This window comes from Microcaecilia unicolor, chromosome 7 (genome assembly GCF_901765095.1).
Source record: "Microcaecilia unicolor chromosome 7, aMicUni1.1, whole genome shotgun sequence".
Lineage (NCBI taxonomy): Eukaryota > Metazoa > Chordata > Amphibia > Gymnophiona > Siphonopidae > Microcaecilia > Microcaecilia unicolor.
This window is the reverse complement of record NC_044037.1, coordinates 13,135,815-13,158,544: the sequence shown is the minus strand read 5'-3', so window position 1 is coordinate 13,158,544 and position 22,730 is coordinate 13,135,815. Positions and strand designations below refer to the sequence as shown.

The 22,730-nt window shown below is 48.1% G+C and overlaps 2 protein-coding genes across 5 annotated transcripts in view; one reads left to right on the top strand and one right to left on the bottom strand.

Annotated features, from left to right (window-relative positions):
- LOC115474703 (ligand of Numb protein X 2-like) overlaps window positions 1-22,730 on the top strand; it is a 132,389-nt gene that overhangs the window by 91,160 nt on the left and 18,499 nt on the right. The window contains exon 9 of the mRNA XM_030210326.1: window positions 18,368-18,494. Coding sequence (XP_030066186.1) covers window positions 18,368-18,464 — 97 coding nt within the window. The 3' untranslated portion in view covers window positions 18,465-18,494. The remainder of the gene's footprint in view (window positions 1-18,367; window positions 18,495-22,730) is intronic.
- Window positions 3,471-22,730, bottom strand: part of LOC115474705 (pre-mRNA 3'-end-processing factor FIP1-like) — a 53,042-nt gene continuing 33,782 nt past the window's right edge. For all 4 annotated transcript variants that reach the window (XM_030210328.1, XM_030210329.1, XM_030210330.1 and 1 more), the window contains 6 exons: window positions 16,486-16,512; window positions 15,003-15,060; window positions 14,642-14,697; window positions 13,129-13,291; window positions 6,254-6,442; window positions 3,471-4,688 (listed from right to left, as the gene is read on the bottom strand). In XM_030210328.1, coding sequence (XP_030066188.1) covers window positions 4,568-4,688; window positions 6,254-6,442; window positions 13,129-13,291; window positions 14,642-14,697; window positions 15,003-15,060; window positions 16,486-16,512 — 614 coding nt within the window. In that variant the 3' untranslated portion in view covers window positions 3,471-4,567. The remainder of the gene's footprint in view (window positions 4,689-6,253; window positions 6,443-13,128; window positions 13,292-14,641; window positions 14,698-15,002; window positions 15,061-16,485; window positions 16,513-22,730) is intronic.

The following is a 22,730-nucleotide window of genomic DNA, read 5'->3' as shown; positions in this document are numbered from 1 at the left end:
AGGCCCCACTTGAAATATTGTGTTCAGCTTTGGAGACCGTTTCTTGCTAAAGACCTAAAAAGACTTGAAGTAGTTCAGAGAAAAGGGATGAAAATGGCATAGGGTTTGAATCACAAGACACATGAGAGACTTGAGGACTTGAACACGTGAACCCTGGAGGAAAGGAGGGACAGGTGATATGATGCAGACATTCAAATATTTGAAAGGTATTAATCTACAATCAAACCTTTTCCAGAGATGGGAAGGTGGTAGAACTACAGGACATGAATTAAGGTTGCAGGGGTGTGGACTCAGGAATAAATCCAGGCAGTATTTTTTTTTACAGGGTGGGTGGTAGATACCTGGAATGCCCTCTTGCGGGAGGTGGTGGAGAAGAAAACGGTAATGGAATTTAGAAATGATTGGGATAAACACAAAGGAATCCTGTATGGAAAGAGAACAGAATCAAAACAAAACTTAGTGGTACTTAGTAACTCCAGTAATTGGGAAGCAAAGCCAGTGCTGGGTAGACTTCTACGGTCTGTGCCCTGCTCATGGCTGGAGTTGGGCTTTGATGACAGCTTCAGTAGCTGGAGAACAAGGCCAGGGTTGGGCAGGCTTTTAAGGTTTGTGCCCTGAAAATGGAAAGGACAAATTAATATGTAGCCTAATCACATGATTTTATCTTGTTGGGCAGCCTGGAATGGACCGTATAGGTCTCTATCTGCCATCATCTACTATGTTACTATGCAAATTTTTACCTACATAACTACATTCTAAAAAGTGTTAGCAAAACTAAACATCTCTCGTTCCAGGAGTGTTTTAATAGGAGCAAGACAAAGCCATGGACCGTCAATCCTCAGTGCTGGCAGAAGTTAGAAATACTTGAATGTGCAAAAAAATAAAATAAAACCATGATTCTCTCTTGTTTTGGAAATACCTCAGTATGTCTACAGCAGCAACCAACCATGCCAAAGTTAAGCTAAGCCCGTCTCCTGCACCGTTCCATATAATTATATCCCTTCCCTCAGAGCGGAAATGGAAGACTCTCCTGTGTCTCACTGGTGGCGGAGGAGAACAGGAAGACTGATTTTCCAAGTCTGCTGCCAGACTAGCAGAAGTAACCGTCATTCAGTTGCAATGATCCCTATCAAAGCCAGCGCCTTTGGTCCAGGGAGGGCCCATCTGTATTGTGTTTGGCACCGATGACAGTCCCTCCGAGCAGCTGTGTCCTGAGGAGCACAATGAGGCTGCTGGACAATGGTCTATCAAACATAGTTGGGGTAGGGAGATTGTGATTTGGAGTCTTTACTAAGCACAGATGTTTGGATAGAACAAAGCCTACTGCCACCGTGTAACAGTAGCAAAGTACGGCATTCAATTGTAGGATGTTGTAGCCTGGCTTTAAATAAATCCACTTCCTGGCCCCACTCGACAGTATTGCAGGACTCTCAGCTTCCCTTTTCCAAAATTTAAAGACCCAAGCATTTCCCATTAATGCCCATACTCGCACTGTGATTTGAAACATCTCAGGCTTCATTCATTCCAAAGGTACCGTACGATAGGAGTTGGCCCTCACATTTCCCTCTCACCAGAGTCTTAGGACTCCAGATTACAGCATGCGAGTGTGTGGGGGGGGGGGGGGGGGGGGGGGTAAGCCATGCAATCAGGGAAAAATAGATAGTGCAGTACAATTAAGGACCCCAGCAGTTAATAAACTGAAGATGGGAAGAATTATTTCATTAGTAGACACCGAGGGCTTATTTCATACCAGAAAGTATACCTATATTTTCTCATCTAGAATAGGTACATGCCAGACATGCTTAGGGGCAGAGGTGCAAATAGGAGACATTTTACTCACACATTCTTTACAAGAGAAGTATGCACGTATAGTCCAAAACCTCTTCTGTCTCTACTCCATGGATCACACATTTTCCAAATTCATACATGTATGCAGGAATGTGATTTCACACACTAGGCACCTGTATGCTGTGCAATTAATTATATGAGGCAACTTCTGCACCTATAACCCTCCCTCCTTCAGCTAAAGCTGTTAATTTAATAAGTTCAACAGCTCTGACGACTGAAGCCAAAAAGTGCACTGGACTTTCCCGTCACGCTTTTGTTTCTTGCTACAGGAGCACAAAGAGGCCGAGATTCAGCCCCCAGGAGGCAGTGTAAGTGCTGCGGCACTGACCCTGGATACTTGAGGCCAGGCCGTTTCCAGTGACCGGCCTTGACTATCCCGGTGTTTTTGGCCGGTGTTAAATTAACTGCACAAGCGAATATTCAGCACTGGCTGATTAAGTTAATCACGTGCAAATGAGCTGCACGGATCCCCCTTTGTGCCTTGACAACTCTGATGCACTGGACCTCCCCGACCCCTCCAATCTTTTTTTCAAGTGGACCACAACCTCCCCCCCCCCCATGACCCTACGAACCTTTTTTAATTTCCATGGTGGTCCACTGGACAGAACCTCTTCCCCTGTGTGTGCACACCCCCCCCCCCCCTTGCCCCTCCCTGTACCTTTACAATGAGGTGGAGGCAAGAGGGCAGGATCAACAGCTCCTCCCTTCTGCTTCAGGCCCGCCCTGAACAAAATGGCAGCACCCAGGCCCTGTCCAGTGCATTCTGGGATGCACTGGGCAGGGCTAAACACCATATAAAGTACCACTATTTTGTTCCAGTCAGGAGGGAGGAGCCATTGCTCCTGACCTCCTGCCTCTACCTCATTGTAAAGGTACAGGCAGGGGTGTGGGTCGGTTGCAGGAGGAAGGGGTTTGGTCCACTGGACCACCAGGGAAAACTTTTTAAAAAGGTTCTGGGGTCATGGGGACCACCAGGGAAAGTTTAAAAAAAAGTTTGGGATGGGGGGGGGGGGGGGGGGTTAGGGTCCACTTGACCACCAGGAAAATAAAGAAAAGATGCAGGGTTTAAAAAAAAAAAATAAGGGGGGGGGGGCTGGGAGGTGAGAGGTAGGAAGCACAAGCAGGCAGCCTTTATAGCTTCCTGCTTGTGTTTCTGTCCTCTCCGACAGCTCCAGAGCAGCCGTAAAAGTTGCTCGATAAATTAGGGCTGCTCTGGAGCTGTGCATCCCCTGCAATACACATTACATTACAAATGAGCTTGAGCTCATTGTAATACATTTGCATGGGGTTCTCGGTGTCTGCTAATGGCACACAGAGCCACGGAAAACCCCTTTGTGCATTCCTAGCTACATCAGTCTATAGCAAGGTAAGCTTTGTGCATCTGGCCCTAAATTAGGATGTGAAATAGTGGAGGAACTGCTAGATCAGCTGGGGGTGGCTGTATAAATAATCTAATGGATTAGTTGCTGAACTGCAGTGAGGACACCCCTGTTGACATCATCAGACTTCTTTGCCTTACTATGCTACAACATGGGAAGAGCCACCATGCTCAAACCAAAATTAGATTGGAACAATAAATTACCCACTTACCCCCTCCAAAAAATACAAAAAAAAAGCACAAATGTAAGCATACTCAGAATTTATACAAAAGCTTTAAGGACCCTCCATGATTTTTTTTTTAATTGGAGGGCAGGGGGAGTGGAGAGTGAGAGGTCAGAGGATGAAGATACAGAGCAAAGGGACCAGAACCCACCACATTACTGAATGGATTCTGGCCTGGTCTGCAATTACAAATCCTGAGTGGTCCGACAGATGACACTAGACACTTTACTGCTCTCTGGAACGCTGGGTGAGTCAAGGTGGAGTAAAAATAATTCCTGTCCCAGGGAACAGCCCACGGAGCTTTACTGCTTGGAAGAACAGGTATTGAAAATTTAAGCAAAGATTGAACAAAGCTAAAAACATTTCAGTATGCAGCACCAAGATTAGGAGGACGGCCTGTTCAATGCAGGGGTTTCCAGAGTGGTCCTGGGACTCCATGATCAGTCAGCATGGTAGGATAGTCACAGTGACTATGGATGACACATAGACAGAGTGTACGCATATTTATCTGACTTTGAAGATCCTGAAAACCTGACTAGCTGCGCAATGAAGATAGGGAATCCCCACAACTTCAGAACTAATCTAGAGCTTGATGCGTTCCCAACCGGAAGACCCTCGCCTCTCCCCAAAGTCCACTCCAAATAGACTTCAGCTTCTCTGACTGGATCCTACTACCAATGGGTACAAGACGCACACTGCGCTCTGTCTGAAGTCACTTTTTATGGAAGGGGTAATGTTAAAAGATCTCATGCTTCCCCATTAATAACCCCCCCCCCCCCTCAGCTGGTGAATTTACTCCACATTAACCATCACGGGGTCAGAATTCCATCTGTCTCTGGACTGTAACGCTGAAATGGCTGTCACTAGCCTATACTACTCCCCCCTCCCCCCCCCCCCAAGTGGAAATGTTATTGCTCCCTGTTAATGACACCAATTCCATTCAAAGCTGCCTTAGTTCAGTCACCATGGGGTCTGATGAGGGGCTTGGTGGTTCACGGCATGCATTGGCTTCTGGTCAGTAGCCCAGTACAGGTGCTCTCTAGCCCGCCGTGAGTGCCAGCTCAAGCCTTTGGCTTCATCCTGGTCCTTGCTGGCTCTTTTACATTGGTGGAAGCCGTTACTCTTTGCCGTCCTGCTCTCCCAAGGAAACTACATCCTCTTTGTCCTCTCGACTCCGCTTGTTCTTTTTGTGTTTGTGGCGTCTGTGGCCTTCGCCATCTTCGTTCTCGTGCTGTTTCCTGATTAATAAGAACAGCAAACAGTCAATCCACACAAACCTGGGAAAGTGGGGAGGAATGAATTCAGCATTTTCCCCATCTCCCGTTCCTGGCCTCCAACCAGTACAATCAGAGTGAATCTACCCAAGGTACACTAAGACCCAGCTTCAATTTCACATTTTGATTGCCCCAAAAATCTGTAGGAGCATGAGATTCAGTGGAGCAGTGCAGTGGTTCCCAAACCTGGTCCTGGAGGCACGTTTTTAGGGTATCCACAATGTAGGGGCGTAGCCAGACTTCGGCGGAAGGGCGGTCCAGACCCGAGGTGAGGGGGCACATTTTTGCCCCCCCCCAGCCACCGCCGCCGCCACCACCAACAACTGACGACCCCTGCCGACGACCCTCTCGACCCCCCTCCTGCCGCCAACCCTCCCCCGCCGTGGGCTACCTTTGCTGGCGGGGGGACCCCAATCCCCGCCAGCCGAGGAGGTCCTATTCTTCCTCCGATTCGATGGCTTCATTCTGTTTCTGACGTCCTGCACGTCAGACTCACAGAAACAGAACAAAGTCTTGCAGATCAGCCAGGCTTCGTTCTGTTTCTGTGAGTCTGACGTCCTGCACGACGTCAGAAACAGAACGAAGCCTTCGAATCGGAGGAAGAAGAGGACCTCCTCGGCTGGCGGGGACTGGGGTCCCCCACCAGCAAAGGTAGCCCACGGCGATGGCGGGGGAGGGTTGGCGGCGGGAGGGGGGTCCAGAGGGTCATCGGCAGGGGGGTCCAGGGGCAAATCTACGGGGGCCTAAGCCCCCCCAGCCCCACACAGCTACGCCACTGCCACAATGAATATTCATATGAGAGATTTGCATGCATTGTGGAGATTCTGAAAACCTGACTGGCTGGGGTGCCTCCAGGACCAGGTTTGGGAACCACTGATGTAGGGGGTACATAAGTACATAAGTAATGCCACACTGGGAAAAGACCAAGGGTCCATCGAGCCCAGCATCCTGTCCACGACAGCGGCCAATCCAGGCCAAGGGCACCTGGCAAGCTTCCCAAACGTACAAACATTCTGTACATGTTATTCCTGGAATTGTGGATTTTTTCCAAGTCCGTTTAGTAGTGGTTTATGGATTTGTCCTTTAGGAAACCGTCTAACCCCTTTTTAAACTCTGCCAAGCTAACCGCCTTCACCACGTTCTCCGGCAACGAACTGATATACCGCCTTTCTGAGGTTTTTGCAACTACATTCAAAGCGGTTTACATATATTCAGGTACTTATTTTGTACCAGGGGCAATGGGGGGTTAAGTGACTTGCCCAGAGTCACAAGGAGCTGCAGTGGGAGTCGAACTCAGTTCCCCCGGATCAAAGTCCACTGCACTAACCACTAGGCCACTCCTCCAATAAAGTGACCCTCTTTGTAGGGCCCAATTTCATTCTGCTGGCAAACAGTTTGGAACCCAGGGACACCCTGAAGGGAAGAGAGAGTCAAACCCCACCCACACTAAATGTACAGGAGCTCCGTTTGATTCAAGTGTCAGGCCGAGGTTCCCCCAGACTTTCAGGGAAGGGTTTGTGGTCACTCACCGCCTGGATGCCTTGTGTTTACTGCTCTCCTCCTTCTCTCGGTGCCTGCGTTCCCTGTGCCGCTCCTCCCTCTCTCTGCTGTGGTCTCTGCTTCGCCGGTACTCTCGCTCTCTCTCTCTCTCGCGCTCTCGCTCACGCTCATAATCGTAACTTCTCTCCTGGCTGTAGTAATGGTATCGCTCATCATCGCTTCGGAACATGGAAAGAAACAGACACTGTCAGAATCCTGTCCCCTCCCATGAGTCCCACAGTGCAAATCCCTTATCGTGATTAGTTGGCATTAGGAATGGGGGCGCTGTGAGCTACCGTCTCTATACAGATTCAAAGAATTTGACTGGCCTTATCATTCTAACGCGAAGGCAATGTGACTAAGGGCAAAAGCAAGAAATAATTTATAGAACAGTAACAATAAAATAAAATTATGGTGGTAAATGTTCAGTGCTATTGAACCAAGTACAAGGACTCTTGCCCGGATCAGGGGCATAGCCAGACCTCATGGTGGGAAAGGGCCAGAGCCCAAGGTTGGGAGCACATTTTGAGTGCTGCCCCACTGCCACGCCTTGCCTCCCCCCACCACCTCACCCCCTGCCTCGCCTCACCCCACCTCGCCCCCTCACAAACAAATACCTTTGCTGGTGGGGGTCCCCAAGCCCCACCAGCCGAAGCATTCTTCAGTGCGGTCTCTGGCGCAGCCGCATTTGCTGCCTGCCCCCTGCTCTTCTTTCTTCTTGCTCCTCCTGTGCATGCATGCATGAAGAGCAGGGGGCAGGCAGCAAACGCGGCTGTGCCGGAGACCTCTGAGCGTCAGTGTGCACAGGAGGAGCAAGAAGAAAGAAGAGCAGGGGGCAGGCAGCAAACGCGGCTGCGCCGGAGACCTCTGAGCGTCAGTGTGCACAGGAGGAGCAAGAAGAAAGAAGAGCAGGGGGCAGGCAGCAAACGTGGCTGCGCCGGAGACCTCTGAGCGTCAGTGTGCACAGGAGGAGCAAGAAGAAAGAAGAGCAGGGGGCAGGCAGCGAACGTGGGTGCGCCGGAGACCGCGAGCATCAGCGTGCACAGGAGGAGCAAGAAGAAAGAAGAGCAGGGGGCAGGCTGCGAATGCTGCTGCGCCAGAGACCGCTGAGCATCAGCGTTTACAGGAGGAGCAAGAAGAAAGAAGAGCAGGGGGCAGGCAGCGAACGTGGCTGTGCCGGAGACCTCTGAGCGTCAGTGTGCACAGGAGGAGCAAGAAGAAAGAAGAGCAGGAGGCAGGCAGCAAACGCGGCTGCGCCGGAGACCTCTGAGCGTCAGTGTGCACAGGAGGAGCAAGAAGAAAGAAGAGCAGGGGGCAGGCAGCGAATGTGGCTGCGCTGGAGACTGCGCTGAAGAAGGCTTCAGCTGGCGGGGGTTGGGGATCCCACCAGCCAAACCAGGGACCCGGACGAAATTTGCTACGCCCCTATCCTGGATAAATAACACTGAGCAGGTCGAGCAGGTCAAGGTGTAGTTCTTGCCTAGTGACAGCATACAATGTTTTTTTTCTGCTCCAGCTGCTGTTTCTCCTCTTTCCCCCGGGATTTGCAGTTTTACTTACTTCTCCTTTTCTGCTTTGTCTTTGATGTTCTCTGTTATTTTTTGGGGAAATGTGTATTTCTGATAATTTTGTATTCTGGACTGTGCAAGAGGAAATCCATTTCTGTTTCTCTTTTGCCCAGGTTTCATGGAGTTTCCCGGTTCATTTTTATCTCTGCTTTGTGTGACCAAGGTTAGGCATTCTGCTATCAGGTAGTTTTCGTATGGGTTCTGCACTGGTGCTCGACCATACACTGCAGCATTTAATCTGCTGTTCCTAAGCTGGGGTCCAGTGGTTTGGTTCTGCTTATTGGTGTTGGTTTTGTAGGACAGGTTTGCCACACATATATTGAACATACATAGTAATGTGCTCTCTGCTCGGCTATCCCTGGATTGGGTCTGCCAAATTCTCCTGTGCTGAGGCCGCTGGGGTGCATCTACAGAAGCCGGCAGCCGCCTGAATTAGAGCAGTTGGAAGTGCTTAAATCAGCGATGGCGGAGGCAGCAGCAGTAGAACTAGCAAAATATGCAAACATCAGACTGTCCATTTCTTGCTTTCTCCTGTCTTCTCCGAGTTTTATTCCGAGGTCTCCTTTCCTCTTCATACCATTTCTACTTCTTATAATTTTACCTTTATTTACAGCCTAAAGGGCCAAATTCTGTATATAACGCCAAAAAATCGGTGCTAATAATTAAATGAGCATTAAGCGGCATTCTATAAACGGCGCTCAGCATTGGGCACCATTAATAGAATTATAGCGTTTGACGCTGGTATCCGCGCCCAATTACAGGCACGAGGATTTACACCAACTGCACGCAAATTCAAGGAATGTCCCTGATCTGCCCATGGTCCTCCCATGGCCACGCCCCTTTTTGGATCTGCACACCAAAATTTACACGTGGATTCCGGTGCCTAAACATATGCACGTAAATTTAAATTGATGCCAATTAGTGCCCAATTATCAGTGCTAATTGGCTCATTCGTCAATTAAATTGTGCATACAAATTGGGTCTGCACCATATATGAAATCAGGGTGAAAGTGTGCACTTGTAGTTTTGGCCAGGGCACCTGTGTTTAAATGTGAGCCTCCCTGTCATTCACATTTCAGCTGTTTATGCTGTACTCATGTAGATGTTAGTGTCCCGGGAGCTGTTTCCAACGATAGACGAAGCGGCGATAGGCCCTTACAAGGTGTGTGATCATGCTGGGTGCAGCGTTCCTTGGTGGATTCTGACTCTCCTAGGGAACGATGGAAATTCCAGTCGAGCTCCATCATGATGAGGCTTTTCGAGAGTTTCTTTTGGCAAAGTGGATGGATTACAGGGCATGTAATCACCTTCATGAGCACGACCCGCTCTTGTTCTGGGAGGCTGCCAAAGTAGTGTTACATGGGGAAATTATTAGTTACTACAGTCATAAACGTAAATCACGTGATCGGGAAATCCTTAGACTGGAAGTGAAGATTCAATCCGACTGGCGTGTGTTTGCAGCTTTGCCCTACTTTGCCTAATAAGCTCCAGCTTTTAAGCACACAGATGGCCTTGAACGAATTGCTTCTATCGATCCAATATTTTAAATATCAATTATATAAGCATGGCAACAAAAACGAGAAATTACTAGCTCGGATGTCTAGGCAGTGGGCGGGTCTCTCCAGGATTCTGAAGCTGCAAGAGAGAGATGGGACTCTGATTTGTTCTGATGGGGAGATTAGTAATCTTTTTAACATTTTCAACAAGCGATTGTACTCGCACCCCTCAGAGTTTGGTTTGGACAGTGACAGTTATTTGTCTAGTGTGGATGCCCCGCGGCTTTCTATGGCTGAAGGCAGTGGCGTAGGAAGGGGGGGCGGTGGGGCGGTCCGCCCCGGGTGCACGCGCTGGGGGGGGGGGGGGGGTGTCGGCTCGCTGGTTCTCTGCTCTTTCTGCCCTGGAACAGATTACTTCCTGTTCCGGGCCAGAGAAAGCAGTAAGCAGCAGAGCCGACGCAGCTCCCAGTGACGTGCACTGGGGGCGGATCGGCCCTCCCGCCTGCCCCCCGCTGCAAGGTAGGGTGCGTTTCGGGGGGGGGGGTGCGCTCCAGAGGGGAGGGCACCATGCCCTGCACCCGGGGGGGGGGGGGGGGGTGCGCAGCGGCGACCCGCCCCAGGTGTCAGGCACCCTCGCTACGACACTGGCTGAAGGGGACACTTTGGGTGCCCCTATTCAGTTGGAAGAAGTTGAATGAGCAATACAACAGAGCATTCTCTGCAAAGCACCTGGTGCCAATGGGTTGCCCTTTGTCTCCTTTTTCATTTGTTTTGACTTTAGATCCATTTTTGAGACAAGTACAGGGGAACCCAGAAATTCAGGGGGTTACGCTTGGGACTCATCACTTTAAAACTGCAGCCTTTACTGATGACTTATTTATTAGTCCATCTTACTGACGTTCATGCATCCCTGCCTGTCCTATTGGAGAGCTTTACTGAATATGGCGACTTTCGGGCTTTAAGCTTAATTATCAAAAATTGGAGGCATTGGCTATTGGGGGGTGGGGGGGGGGGGAGGGTGTTGGATTGAGAATTTGATGAGTCTTTTATTCCGGATGACGATTTCCCCCATGTGGCTGGATGTTTTGCAAGTTCGCTCCATCAGATTACTCAAGAAGGATTTGAAGAGGCCGTATAGTCTTGCTTTGAGCTTTTTGTTGGGGGGTGGGGGAGAAAATCTAAGCTGTGGCTGTCTTATTTGTAAGGCAACTGGAGGATGGCGGGGTTTGGGTCCACTGGATTTGAGAAGTGGGCACCCATGATTATACCCCCAGGGTTCTCAAATCTGCTTTCTTTAGGCCTTGGCACTTCAGTTACCTACTACATGCTCCTTATAGGCTGTTGCCTAGGGAGGTTAAATATAGTTGCTTTTTGAGACCCCTTAAAGAATTTTGGAAGGAATTCATCAAGATGTGGGGTGGTTAGGCTGGTTGTACTTCCTTGTTACCCTTCTATGGAAATGGTGCATTTGTTCCTGGCTGGGAGAATGTAGTTTTTCTCACTTTGGAGGCAAAGGGCTTTTCTCTCCTTGAGCATTTCTTGACACCAGATGGGAAACTTTGGCAAACTTCCTCCTTGGTTGAAGTGTTGTGGTGGTGCTTTTTTTTTTTTTGCCTTACCGTCAACTGACTCATTATGTTCACTCATTGGATTTGCCAACTGATGATAAGTTTACTGCTTTCTTTTCTGCAAAGGATTATGGTCTCTTACAGCAAGCAGGGTGGGAGTGAGAAGGGGAACGTCCTTTGGGGTTGCATAACTTCACCCGGTTGATATGCTGATTATCGAGAATGTCAATTTCGGGTTATAAACCATGCTCATTTTTCCCCTCAGCGAGCCTACAAAGCTAGGATTACAGCCTCCCCAGCTTGTGCAAAGTGTAGCCCCAACGAAGGTACCTTGTATCATGCCTTTTGGGCTTGTCTTCATACAACGTCCTTTTTGGGGACGACATAGCTGCCTACCTTGGTCAACTGTTAGGGTCTCGTGTACCTTCTCTTTTGCAACCTCGATTTTGCATTGCGAGGGGGATGTGGGCACACGAGGGAGGGGCCCTAGGTTGTTCCACCGTAAGGCAGCTTTAGTGGGGAAGAAATGCATCCTTCAACAGCCGTGGGTTGCCATGAAGGGTCCCTCACACTGACAGTGGAGAAATCAGCTACACACGCTGATGTTGTGGGAGGCCAGAGAGGCTCATCTCACCTACAGGCACTCTCGGTGTTTTCTGGAGATTTGGTCTGCTTATGTCCAGTCTCTTTCTCCCAGGGCTCGGAGTCTTGTTTTAAACAGGCTACGAAGTGGTGCTTCCTAGTGCTTTTTCGCAAGGGCTTTCTTGCTCTATGAGGTTCTCGGCTGGGGTGGGACCAGAAGGGAAGGGGGGAGGCCTTCTTCCTCTATCGAGGATGGGTATTTTTTTTCCAAAACTCTAGTTCTCTCTGACAAGTTTAAGGATGCTGTTTGCTTTAGCTTCATTACTGTTTGCCGTCTTCTCGCTTGATGGTGTTTTCTGGCATTGTCTTGGATTGGAAATTAGATCTTCATTTTGTTCCCGTTCAACTTTTCGATAAACATAATTGAAATAAAGGAGAAGCCTCATTAAATTTACCTAGTTGCAGTAATCCAAATGCCATGTTAGAACTATTGGGCTATTGTTCTACAACTTGAAGGACTTAAAGCCCTTCCGGCCCTCAGTTTAAAAGTAGATTAAAGAAGAACTTCTTCACCGACTCATTTAGCTGCCTTTCAAAAGATAATTTAGAATGTAAGATTATTCCCAGTACCTATACGTAAGAAAACATCCCATACAGACAACAGAAAACAAGCACATGAGCTTGATTTTACCACAATATCACGTTGTATTTGTTTACACCAGAGTCCGCAAGCGCTCTCCGGAACTATGTAAGCCACATTGAGCCTACAAATAGGTGGGAAAACGTGGGATACAAATAAATATGGAATAGAAATACCACAAAGATAACAATTAAACTCATCCCTACCCCAAACAGCCCACCTCCATCAACAAAACGCAGGCTTAACCATATACCCAGAGGGTCTGGACTCTTATAACCCTCCGTGCTAACAGGGAAGTCTCCTCCCCCCCACCCCCTGCCTGTCACAAGAGAAGCAAACCAAAAACACAAGGCATGGAACAGAGAAATAAAACATACACATATGGGTTGTTGCTGAGGCAGACGTTTCTGCTGCAGTAGGCCGAACAATCAACGGCCATTTGCCCTTCAGAAAAACATTAAAGACCCATCTCTTCAAGAAAGCCTACCCCAATGATTCAATTTAACTAAAGGCTACCCACATGATTCTGTACTGACGATTGTTATACATTGACCATGTCTCCCATTCTCCTTATGGCTACCCCTTATCTTTTCCTCTCCATCCTCCCTACGCCTACCTCCTAATGTTCATTTCCTTCTACACTCAATCCCTCCTATGTTCAATTTACTTATCCGTCAACCCCATTATTATTACGTTTACTACAATTTGTATAATCTCTTAGACTTTGTATTTTTTTTTTACTGTTACTATGTAAGCCGCATTGAGCCTGCTATGTGTGGGAAAGCGCGGGGTACAAATGTAATAAATAAATAAATAAATATTTTCCAGACACTACGCACAAAATAATATACAGTCAAATACACTGCACTTAAAGTGTACCCAGTGGGCTCCCGACATATTAATATACCAACGCTGAAAGTGGCCAGACTGTTTGTGTAGCTTTAAATAAACCTGAGAGCAACAGTGGCAAGCCACGTCTGCAAGGGGAGTTGCCTCCAGCCAGATACTCACTTGCTGTATTCACTGATAGATGGTGTTCTCTCTCTGTCCCGCTCGCGTCTGGATCGAGAATACTCCCAGCGACTTCCTCCAGAGTTGCTCGTCCCCTTATCCACTGCCGACACCCAGGGCGTGCGAGTGCTGGAGATCGGAGGATAGCTTACGAAAGCCGAATCTGAAATGGAGGAAACACAACCCTCCTGAGTGACCAAGACGCCCTCCCTGAGCAAGCAATGGATCACGCAAGCTGACCATGGCCCATTTAGCCCATGTTAACCAGTGACCCATGACCTACCCACAATATATCGAATATAATTGACGACAAGTAATTCAGTAACTGCACTACTTAGATCCTTCAACCTTTAACAAAGACAACATTCTGCCACCTCGCTAACAAGGGAATGCTATTTCCACACGTTCCCCCTCGAAATGTCCACTGTAATGTAAAACTGTGAAGTAATATTTGAATAGATAGACCCCTACTTAAGATGGATCACATTTTGAATATACAGACCCCTGACCCGTTCAACCCATCCAACCTGCTGAGCAGTCACCCATTACTCCATTGCTTGCTTTGCCCCCTCCAGACAGTAACAATGCCAAACAAAAAGTGAACTCCTGGAATATAAAAAGCTATTTATGTGCATTACATTTCTTTTAAATGCAGAACAGCTGGTGAAAATCTTTTCCTTGTTCTGTCTATAAAAATGATACAGAAAACAAAGGCTCAAGAGGATAGGCTTGGCGGCAGCAAAAACTACGATTGCTGCATTTTGGAAACAGGAGGGTGGGCCCGCGGTGAAGAATTGGATTGGGAGAATTAGAGGAATTTCCATGTTGGAGGAATTAACAGATAAACGAAGGGGGAGGTACAATTCTGAAGCAGAGGAATGGAAGCGTTTGGAACAGATATTTAGGCACGAATAGATGGGAGGTTTGAGGGGGAGGGGGGAGGAAAGGGACAATTAAAGGGTGGAACGGTGGGGGGGGGGGGGGGGGATGAAAAGAGATTTTGTTATACATTCAAGTTTTCTTGTACAATTCCCAAGGGTGTGTTCGGAGAATATTGGATGGTTATTGTACAAAATGGTTTGGATTTGTACAGCTGTTTGAGATATATTTCAATAAACTTTACAAATATAAAAAAAAAATGATACAGAAATCAGCGAGGTAACGTCACCATGTCTACCTTGCCATGAGGGGTCAATTTAGTTAAAGCAAGGGCCAGGGCAGTCTTCTTGAGTTTGCCTTAGGCCACTGGATTGTAGATGTGGCCTTCGAGAACCCCACTGGATCTGAATTTCAGGGTAACTTAACATACAGAAATTAAGCTGATTAACTAGAACATATGGATGGGAGCACAGAGCAAACATCTATTGTGGACACCATTAGGTAAGGACCAGAAGCTTCGGGACTTCTCCAGGACTGTACTTGGGAATCACCACCACAGGCTCAGAGCAGCCCCGTCTGCTCCTTACTGTATTCCACAAAAGGCTGTCCCTGGTCAGTACTTATTCCTGGTTACCTCTGGAGCTGTATCCGAACGAAGGAGGTTGTCTGTTGTTGTAGCTGGCAGACGAGCTTTGGAAAGGACACAAGAGAGAGCCGCAGTAAGAGATAGCAAAGCACATCAGAGCTGTTCTTAATCTTACATTCCAGCAGCCAGGGTTCTAGAGGCCCCGTCACAGGTCCCAGGACTGTGCCACGGAGAATGGCACGCTTCCCAAGATCATGACGAGAGCGCTGCTCCCGAGGATCAGGACACGGACAGCACATTGTGTAAAGTGTAACATGCAGAGAAACAGAACAAGGAGCCGAGATACTCCAGAAAGAGTTAAACTTTGAACACTTCAAATGAAAGCACAATAACGGAATCTGGTTTTTACCTATCAAGTGTGGGAATCAGAAGTGCTGGTGGAGGAGCCAGAGGTGGAGGAAACAACCCTAAAGATAAAACAGAGCAAACGGAGGGGACAAGTCAACATTACAGCAGAGAATATAGGTTTCTGCACACTTGAGACAGAGCCTTCCCTCACCCCCACTCTAATCATCCTATATAATAAAACGCACCTCCAACATTCTGACGCTGACTGCATGGCTGAGGCATTCCTGCTCTCTGTATCCATCTCCTGAATTGACATCACATACTTCCGGGTTCGTCACAAGCAGAAGTGACCAACCACACGAGGTTTCTCGGCTTCAGAATGTTGGAGGTGCATTCTATTAAATAGGATTGGTCAGTTCCTTGAAGCACAGCCAGAGCTCAGCGTCCTGCACAGTAACGCTCAGACACCAGAAAGAGGGAGGGGGGGGGGGGGGGGGCTTGACACCAGAGATTGGGGGGGGAGGTATCTCTGTCTCTCACACACTCTCTCTCTCATAGTCAATGTCTTTCTCTCACTCTCACACACACTGTCTCACACTGTATCACATTCACTCTCTATGTGTCACACAGTCACTCACACACTCTCTTGGTCTCATACACTCAGTCTCACACACACACTCTCTCTCTCTCGCACACACTGTATCTGTGTGAAACACACACTCTCTCTCTCACACTGTGTCTCACATACGCACTTGCACACACTCTCATTCTCACAGACACACTCGCACCCAGACTCACTCTCTCTCTCTCACACACACACACTCGCACATTCACTCTCTCTCTCACACACAGTCACTCTCACATACACTCTCTCAAACATACACACTGTGAGGAAAACCTTGCTAGTGTCCGTTTCATTTGTGTCAGAAATGGGCCTTTTTTACTAGTAGTACATAAAGATACAAACTCCCCTTCCCCCCTTTTCCCTAGACTGCATTGCTGGGACAGCTTCATCTCTCAAGGCTTCTGGCTTCTTTGGATTCCAGCTCCAGAAACACTTCCTCGCTGTGGGAGCAGGGGTAAATCACTCACACTCTGGACAATGAGGAGAGAAAATGTGGCTGTTTTCTCTGCAGCATTATACATGCTATGCTTTTCTTCCTCCCCAATGAGAAATACCTACAAAATGCCATTTATTTCTCTACTGAAGTAATACTACACCATCAAACCCCAGCCTGCAAAACCAGTGCCAGAAAGAACTGCAGCTGGCAATTGGGAGGGAAGGGTCTGAGGAGTTTTTGAGGGGTTTGTTTTGGTTAAACTGTACAGCGCTGCGTAACCCTAGTAGCACTCTAGAAATGCGTTGAATAATTATTACCTTCATTACCGCAGGATTTAATAAGGTGTGGGCTGATGTCAATTTAACAAAATTGGGCGCCAAAGCCTATGGCTCCTCAGACAGCTGGGACTCTAACCTAGGTACTGCCTCGGGCGGCCCTGTCTGGTTTTCTAATGAGTGGATGAGGTGAAAAACAGAGGCCTACCTGGGATGGGTCCTGGAGGCGGCATACCTGTGTAAGAAGAGAGCAAAGAGAGGACATTTAGAACCATTTGTATATTCCGAAAAATCCAGCTACAGATGAAGTATTTGCCAGCATACTTTGTCTTATTCGTGCTGTATACCGCAAACAGCACAAATGTGATACAATGAATAAATGGAAATAAATAAATGGTCATTGAAAAATAAGGCACTCACCTTTCCCCAAGCCTTCTCTGAGCCACCAGAGGGGCAAGGCTCCTTTAGTCTTTGGCTCCAGGTTTTCCATGCTTCCCCTGTTTCCTTTCATCACTCACTGGCACAGGCTTCCACCTTTTATATCAATCCTTAATACACTGACTCCTCAAACCGGAGTCAAGATGCCACTGCGCAGCAGAGCACCTGAGCAGAACAAGTCTGCTTTCTAAGCTATCCTTATCAGAGAAATAGCCGTGGGTGGGCCTTGGCCCCTCTACTTTTGCCTCAGCCCCCTCCTTCCCAGCAGCCGGGTAAGCCACTGCTGTAGCTGATGGGGGATCCCCATGCCCCATCAACTAAAGAAATCCAGAGCTAGACTCAGCTGAGGAGCGAATTGGCAGCAGCACTTCAGGCCACCGATACCAGCACCGTGAGCATGTCCAGTCCTCACGGGAGCATTTCCTGACGCTAAGCCAGGGCTCCACACTGGCAGAGCCTTTTCTAAAATACTTGCCTGTGTGTGGATGTCCTGACTTGGACATCTCAAAGTCATTTCTAAAATGCCACTCCACACGTACAGCATTATACATCTGACATCACCAGATTTTTTTATTTTTGTTACATTTGTACCCTGCGCTTTCCCACTCATGGCAGGCTCAATGCGGCTTAACATGGGGCAATGGAGGGTTAAGTGACTTGCCCAGAGTCACAAGGAGCTGCCTGTGCCTGAAGTGGGAATCAAACTCAGTTTCTCAGGACCAAAGTCCACCACCCTAACCACTAGGCCACTCCTCCACTGTTGCTACTATTTGAGATTCTACATGGAATGTTGCTATTCCACTAGCAACATTCCATGTAGAAGTCGGCCCTTGCAGATCACCAATGTGGCCGCGCAGGCTTCTGCTTCTGTGAGTCTGATGTCCTGCACATACGTGCAGGACGTCAGACTCACAGAAACAGAAGCCTGTGTAGCCTTCTACATGGAATGTTGCTAGTGGAATAGCAACATTCCATGTAGCATCTCCAATAGTGGCAACATTCCATTTAGAATATCCAATAGTATCTATTTTATTTTTGTTACATTTGTACCCTGCGCTTTCCCACTCATGGCAGGCTCAATGCGGTTTACATGGGGCAATGGAGGGTTAAGTGACTTGCCCAGAGTCACAAGGAGCTGCCTGTGCCTGAAGTGGGAATCGAACTCAGTTCCCCAGAACCAAAGTCCGCCACCCCAACCACTAGGCCACTCCTCCAGTTTATCATTCAGCAATGCACCAAACCTGTTCAAAAAGGCATACCCTACCGACCCAACTTAAATACCTGAACCCTGCAACACTACGAAACCAAAGCACGCAATGGACATAACGTATCTCTTCCTCTATACGATTCCCTAATATGTCTGTTCCACATGAACCTCATTCTACCACAACATCACTGTGTAACTGTTTATACCGGAATTGGCGAACGCCTTTACGGTACTGTGTAAGCCACATTGAGCCTGCAAATAGGTGGGAAAATGTGGGATACAAATGTAACAAATAAATAAATAAAATAAATATGACTGCTTTTGAAATCTCAGGGCCTGCGCATTTTACAGAAGGTTACAGTCTCTTTCTTGGCACCTTGGAGACTTCTTTCAGGTCTCACATGTGCCTTACTCATTCTGTTTTTCCTACATTCCTTTCTTGAAGGTTGGATACCTGCCAAGGGACTCTGCTGCCTCCTCCTCCTCCTCCTCCTCATGGTAGGAATCTGATGGTGTGCGATGAGGTGATGCTCTTACACTGAAGGGAGACTGTAATGAGGATGCCTCCACAGGTATACGTCTGAATAGGGGTATGGCCAAATTAAGGACCTTCAAATGACCATTTTGGGGGTGGAAGGGAGTGGAGGAGAGGCCTAGTGGTTAGGGTGGTGGACTCTGGTCCTGGGGAACTGAGTTCAATTCCCACTTCAGGCACAGGCAGCTCCTTGTGACTCTGGGCAAGTCACTTAACCCTCCATTGCCCCATGTAAGCCACATTGAGCCTGCCATGAGTGGGAAAGTGCAGGGTACAAATGTAACAAAAATAAAATAGATACTATTGGAGATTCTACATGGAATGTTGCTACTATTGGACATTCTACATGGAATGTTGCTATTCCACTAGCAACATTCCATGTAGAAGGCTGCGCAGGCTTCTGTTTCTGTGAGTCTGACGTCCTGCACGTACGTGCAGGACGTCAGACTCACAGAAGCAGAAGCCTGCGCGGCCACATTGGTGATCTGCAAGGGCCGACTTCTACATGTAGAATCTCAAATAGTAGCAACAGTGTAGGAGTGGCCTAGTGGTTAGGGTGGTGGACTTTGGTCCTGAGGAACTGAGTTTGATTTCCAGCACAGGCAGCTCCTTGTGACTCTGGGCAAGTCACTTAACCCTCCATTGCCCCATGTAAGCCACATTGAGCCTGCCATGAGTGGGAAAGCGCGGGGTACAAATGTAACAAAAATAAAATAGATACTATTGGAGATTCTACATGGAATGTTGCTACTATTGGACATTCTACATGGAATGTTGCTACTATTGGAGATTCTACATGGAATGTTGCTATTCCACTAGCAACATTCCATGTAGAAGGCTGCGCAGGCTTCTGTTTCTGTGAGTCTGACGTCCTGCACGTTTCTGTGAGTCTGACGTCAGACTCACAGAAGCAGAAGCCTGCGCGGCCACATTGGTGATCTGCAAGGGCCGACTTCTACATGTAGAATCTCAAATAGTAGCAACAGTGTAGGAGTGGCCTAGTGGTTAGGGTGGTGGACTTTGGTCCTGAGGAACTGAGTTTGATTTCCAGCACAGGCAGCTCCTTGTGACTCTGGGCAAGTCACTTAACCCTCCATTGCCCCATGTAAGCCGCATTGAGCCTGCCATGAGTGGGAAAGCGCGGGGTACAAATGTAACAAAAATAAAATAGATACTATTGGAGATTCTACATGGAATGTTGCTACTATTGGACATTCTACATGGAATGTTGCTACTATTGGAGATTCTACATGGAATGTTGCTATTCCACTAGCAACATTCCATGTAGAAGGCTGCGCAGGCTTCTGTTTCTGTGAGTCTGACGTCCTGCACGTATGTGCAGGACGTCAGACTCACAGAAGCAGAAGCCTGCGCGGCCACATTGGTGATCTGCAAGGGCCGACTTCTACATGTAGAATCTCAAATAGTAGCAACAGTGTAGGAGTGGCCTAGTGGTTAGGGTGGTGGACTTTTGTCCTGAGGAACTGAGTTGGATTCCCACTTCAGGCACAGGCAGCTCCTTGTGACTCTGGGCAAGTCACTTAACCCTCCATTGCCCCATGTAAGCCGCACTGAGCCTTTTCATGAGTGGGAAAGCGCAGGGTACAAATGTAACAAAACTAAGGAGGGGGGGAATCCTTCTGAAGCAGCAGCTGCAGACTGTGCACCCACTGTGCTTCCAGCTGTGAGCAAACCCTTTATTCTTTAAGTCTGTTTTGGTAGAATTCATGCCATGGCATCTGAATAAACGTCTCCAAAATGATGATCCAGACAGTGAATGAGGATAGACTCGGGGAGGAATGTGAAGAAATATGTCTGCACAGAGGGTGGTGGAAGCAAAAACAGTACGAGAATTCAAGAAAACCTGAGAGGTTGGAGTGAGGAAAAATCTAGATATTTATTTTAATTGAAATGTTTTTAAACTGCTTCCTTGGCTCAAAAAGTCATCCAAACTGATATACAATCAAAGTCACGTACGATCCAGTAGAAACACAAGAACTTCCTCAAACACTTGACAGCCAGACTACACTCAGTTCAAACAACTGGAACCACGCAATCCCACGTGGAAACCCGTATAATCCCACTTCTACCTTCACAGATCAGGAACATAATTCCATAAATGGCGGGCTGCCACAGAAACAGTTCTGAATTTTCAGCCTCTCTTCCTCACGCATGGAAGGACCCTTCAACAACATTGCCTGACTAGAACACAAAGGCCCCCTGAGCACATGGCATTCTAACTTTGTGACTCTTCTTCAATCGTAGCTTAAAAAACCAGGGACAGAATCTTACACTGAATATGACCCCTAATAGGAAACTAGTACAACAATCTTAAAGGAGCATCTAAGAACACACGGACCACGGCATTTTAAACCACGTGTAGCCAGCGCATCTGCTCGCTCATTTACTCCAAAGTACTAGGGTTACCATTTTGTGTCCTCTGAAAAAGAGGACACATGTCACGCCCCCTACCCCGCCGTGCCTCATGTCCCGCCCCTGCCACGCCCCCTTCAGGTCCGGGTTCCGCCCCTATTCCCCCCCCCCCCCGTCACATAGTCCCCTCCCCCCCATCACATACCCCCCCCTCACTTACTGGTGGTCTAGTAGAGTCTTCTCTTCGGGGCAGGAAAGAGCCCCCTCTTTCCTGCCCGGAGCGCTGCCTGCCCTTTCCTGCTGCATCCTCCTCGGTATGGCTGGGGATTCAAAATGGCCACCGAGAGTTGAAGCGGCCTCGCGAGAGTTCAACTCTCGGCGGCCATTTTGAATCCCCAGCCAGACCGAGAAAGATGATAGACAGGGGAGGCAGCGCTCCGGGCAGGAAAGAGGGGGCTCTTTCCTGCCCCGAAGACGTCACTAGACCACCAGGGAACATGGTAAGGAAGGGGAGGGGACGGGAGACCAGGTCACCAGACCCACGGCGCCGATCACACGCGCCTGCTCGCACCCGCGCCCACGTTTGTCCAGAAATCCGGACAAACGTGGGCGCGGGCAAAATCCGCCGGACGCCCCGGACATGCCCTCAAAAAGAGGACATGTCCGGGGAAATCCGGACGTATGGTAACCCTACAAAGTACAGCCCTTTGCAATGATCCAAAGAAGGGGGTCACATCAACTTGCACCAATAAACAGAAAGAATTCTCTTCCAAAAATGGAAGCAGTTTCCAAACTACATAAGTATTGCCATACTGGGAATGACGAAAGGTCCATCGAGCCCAGCAACCTGTTTCCAACAGTGGCCAATCCAGGTCACAAATACCCGGCAAGATCCCAAAAATGTACAAAACATTTTATACTGCTTATCCCAGAAATAGTGGATTTTCCCCAAGTCCATTTAATAACGGTCTATGGCCTTTTTCTTTAGGAAGCCATCCAAACCTTTTTTAAACTCAGCTAAACCGCCTTTACCACATTCTCTGGCAACGAATTCCAGAGTTTAATTACACGTTGAGTGAAGAAAAAGTTTCTCCGATTAGTTTTAAATTTACTACATTGTAGCTTCATCACATGGCCCCTAGTCCTAGTATTTTTGGAAAGCGTAAACAGACGCTTCACGTCTGCCTGTTCCACTCATTATTTTATAGACCTCTATCAAACCTCCCCTCAGCCGCCTTTTCTCCAAGCTGAAGAGCCCTAGCCACTTTAGCCTTTCCTCATAGGGAAGTCGTCCCATCCCCTTTATCATTTTCGTTGCCCTTCTCTTTACCTTTTCTAATTCCACTATATCTTTTTTGAGATGCGGTGACCAGAATTGAACACACTATTCGAGGTGTGGTCGCACCATGGAGCGATACAAAGGCATTATAACATCCTCGAGCACCTGAAGCTTTAAAAAGACCTGCACAGAACAGCCACATTAAGTGCCCATGCTTGCGCCATGGCTGCCGTAACTTCAGTCGTGTAAATGTTAGTCGTGACAATACCAGGTTACGCTAGTTTTCTATAGCAGAACCTGGGCACACAGGTGTCATAGAATAAGCTCCCACTGCACATCTTCGGGCACCTAAAGGAGGCGACTAGTTGTAAAATTTACCCTCACAGAGATGTTGAATATATGAGTAATTTGGGCTCTCAGGGGCCAATATTCAGTGCTATTTAACCAGCCACAAACAACTCTTGGCCAGTTAAATAGCTGGCTAAGGGCCTTTTTTTTTTTAATCGAGCTGCACTAGTGGCTCACAGTCAAGTAACGCTGGCAAAGCACATTAACTTTGAACGTGCTCCGTCGACACTGCCACGAAGGAACCATTAGTGTGGCTTAATAAAAGAGGCCCTA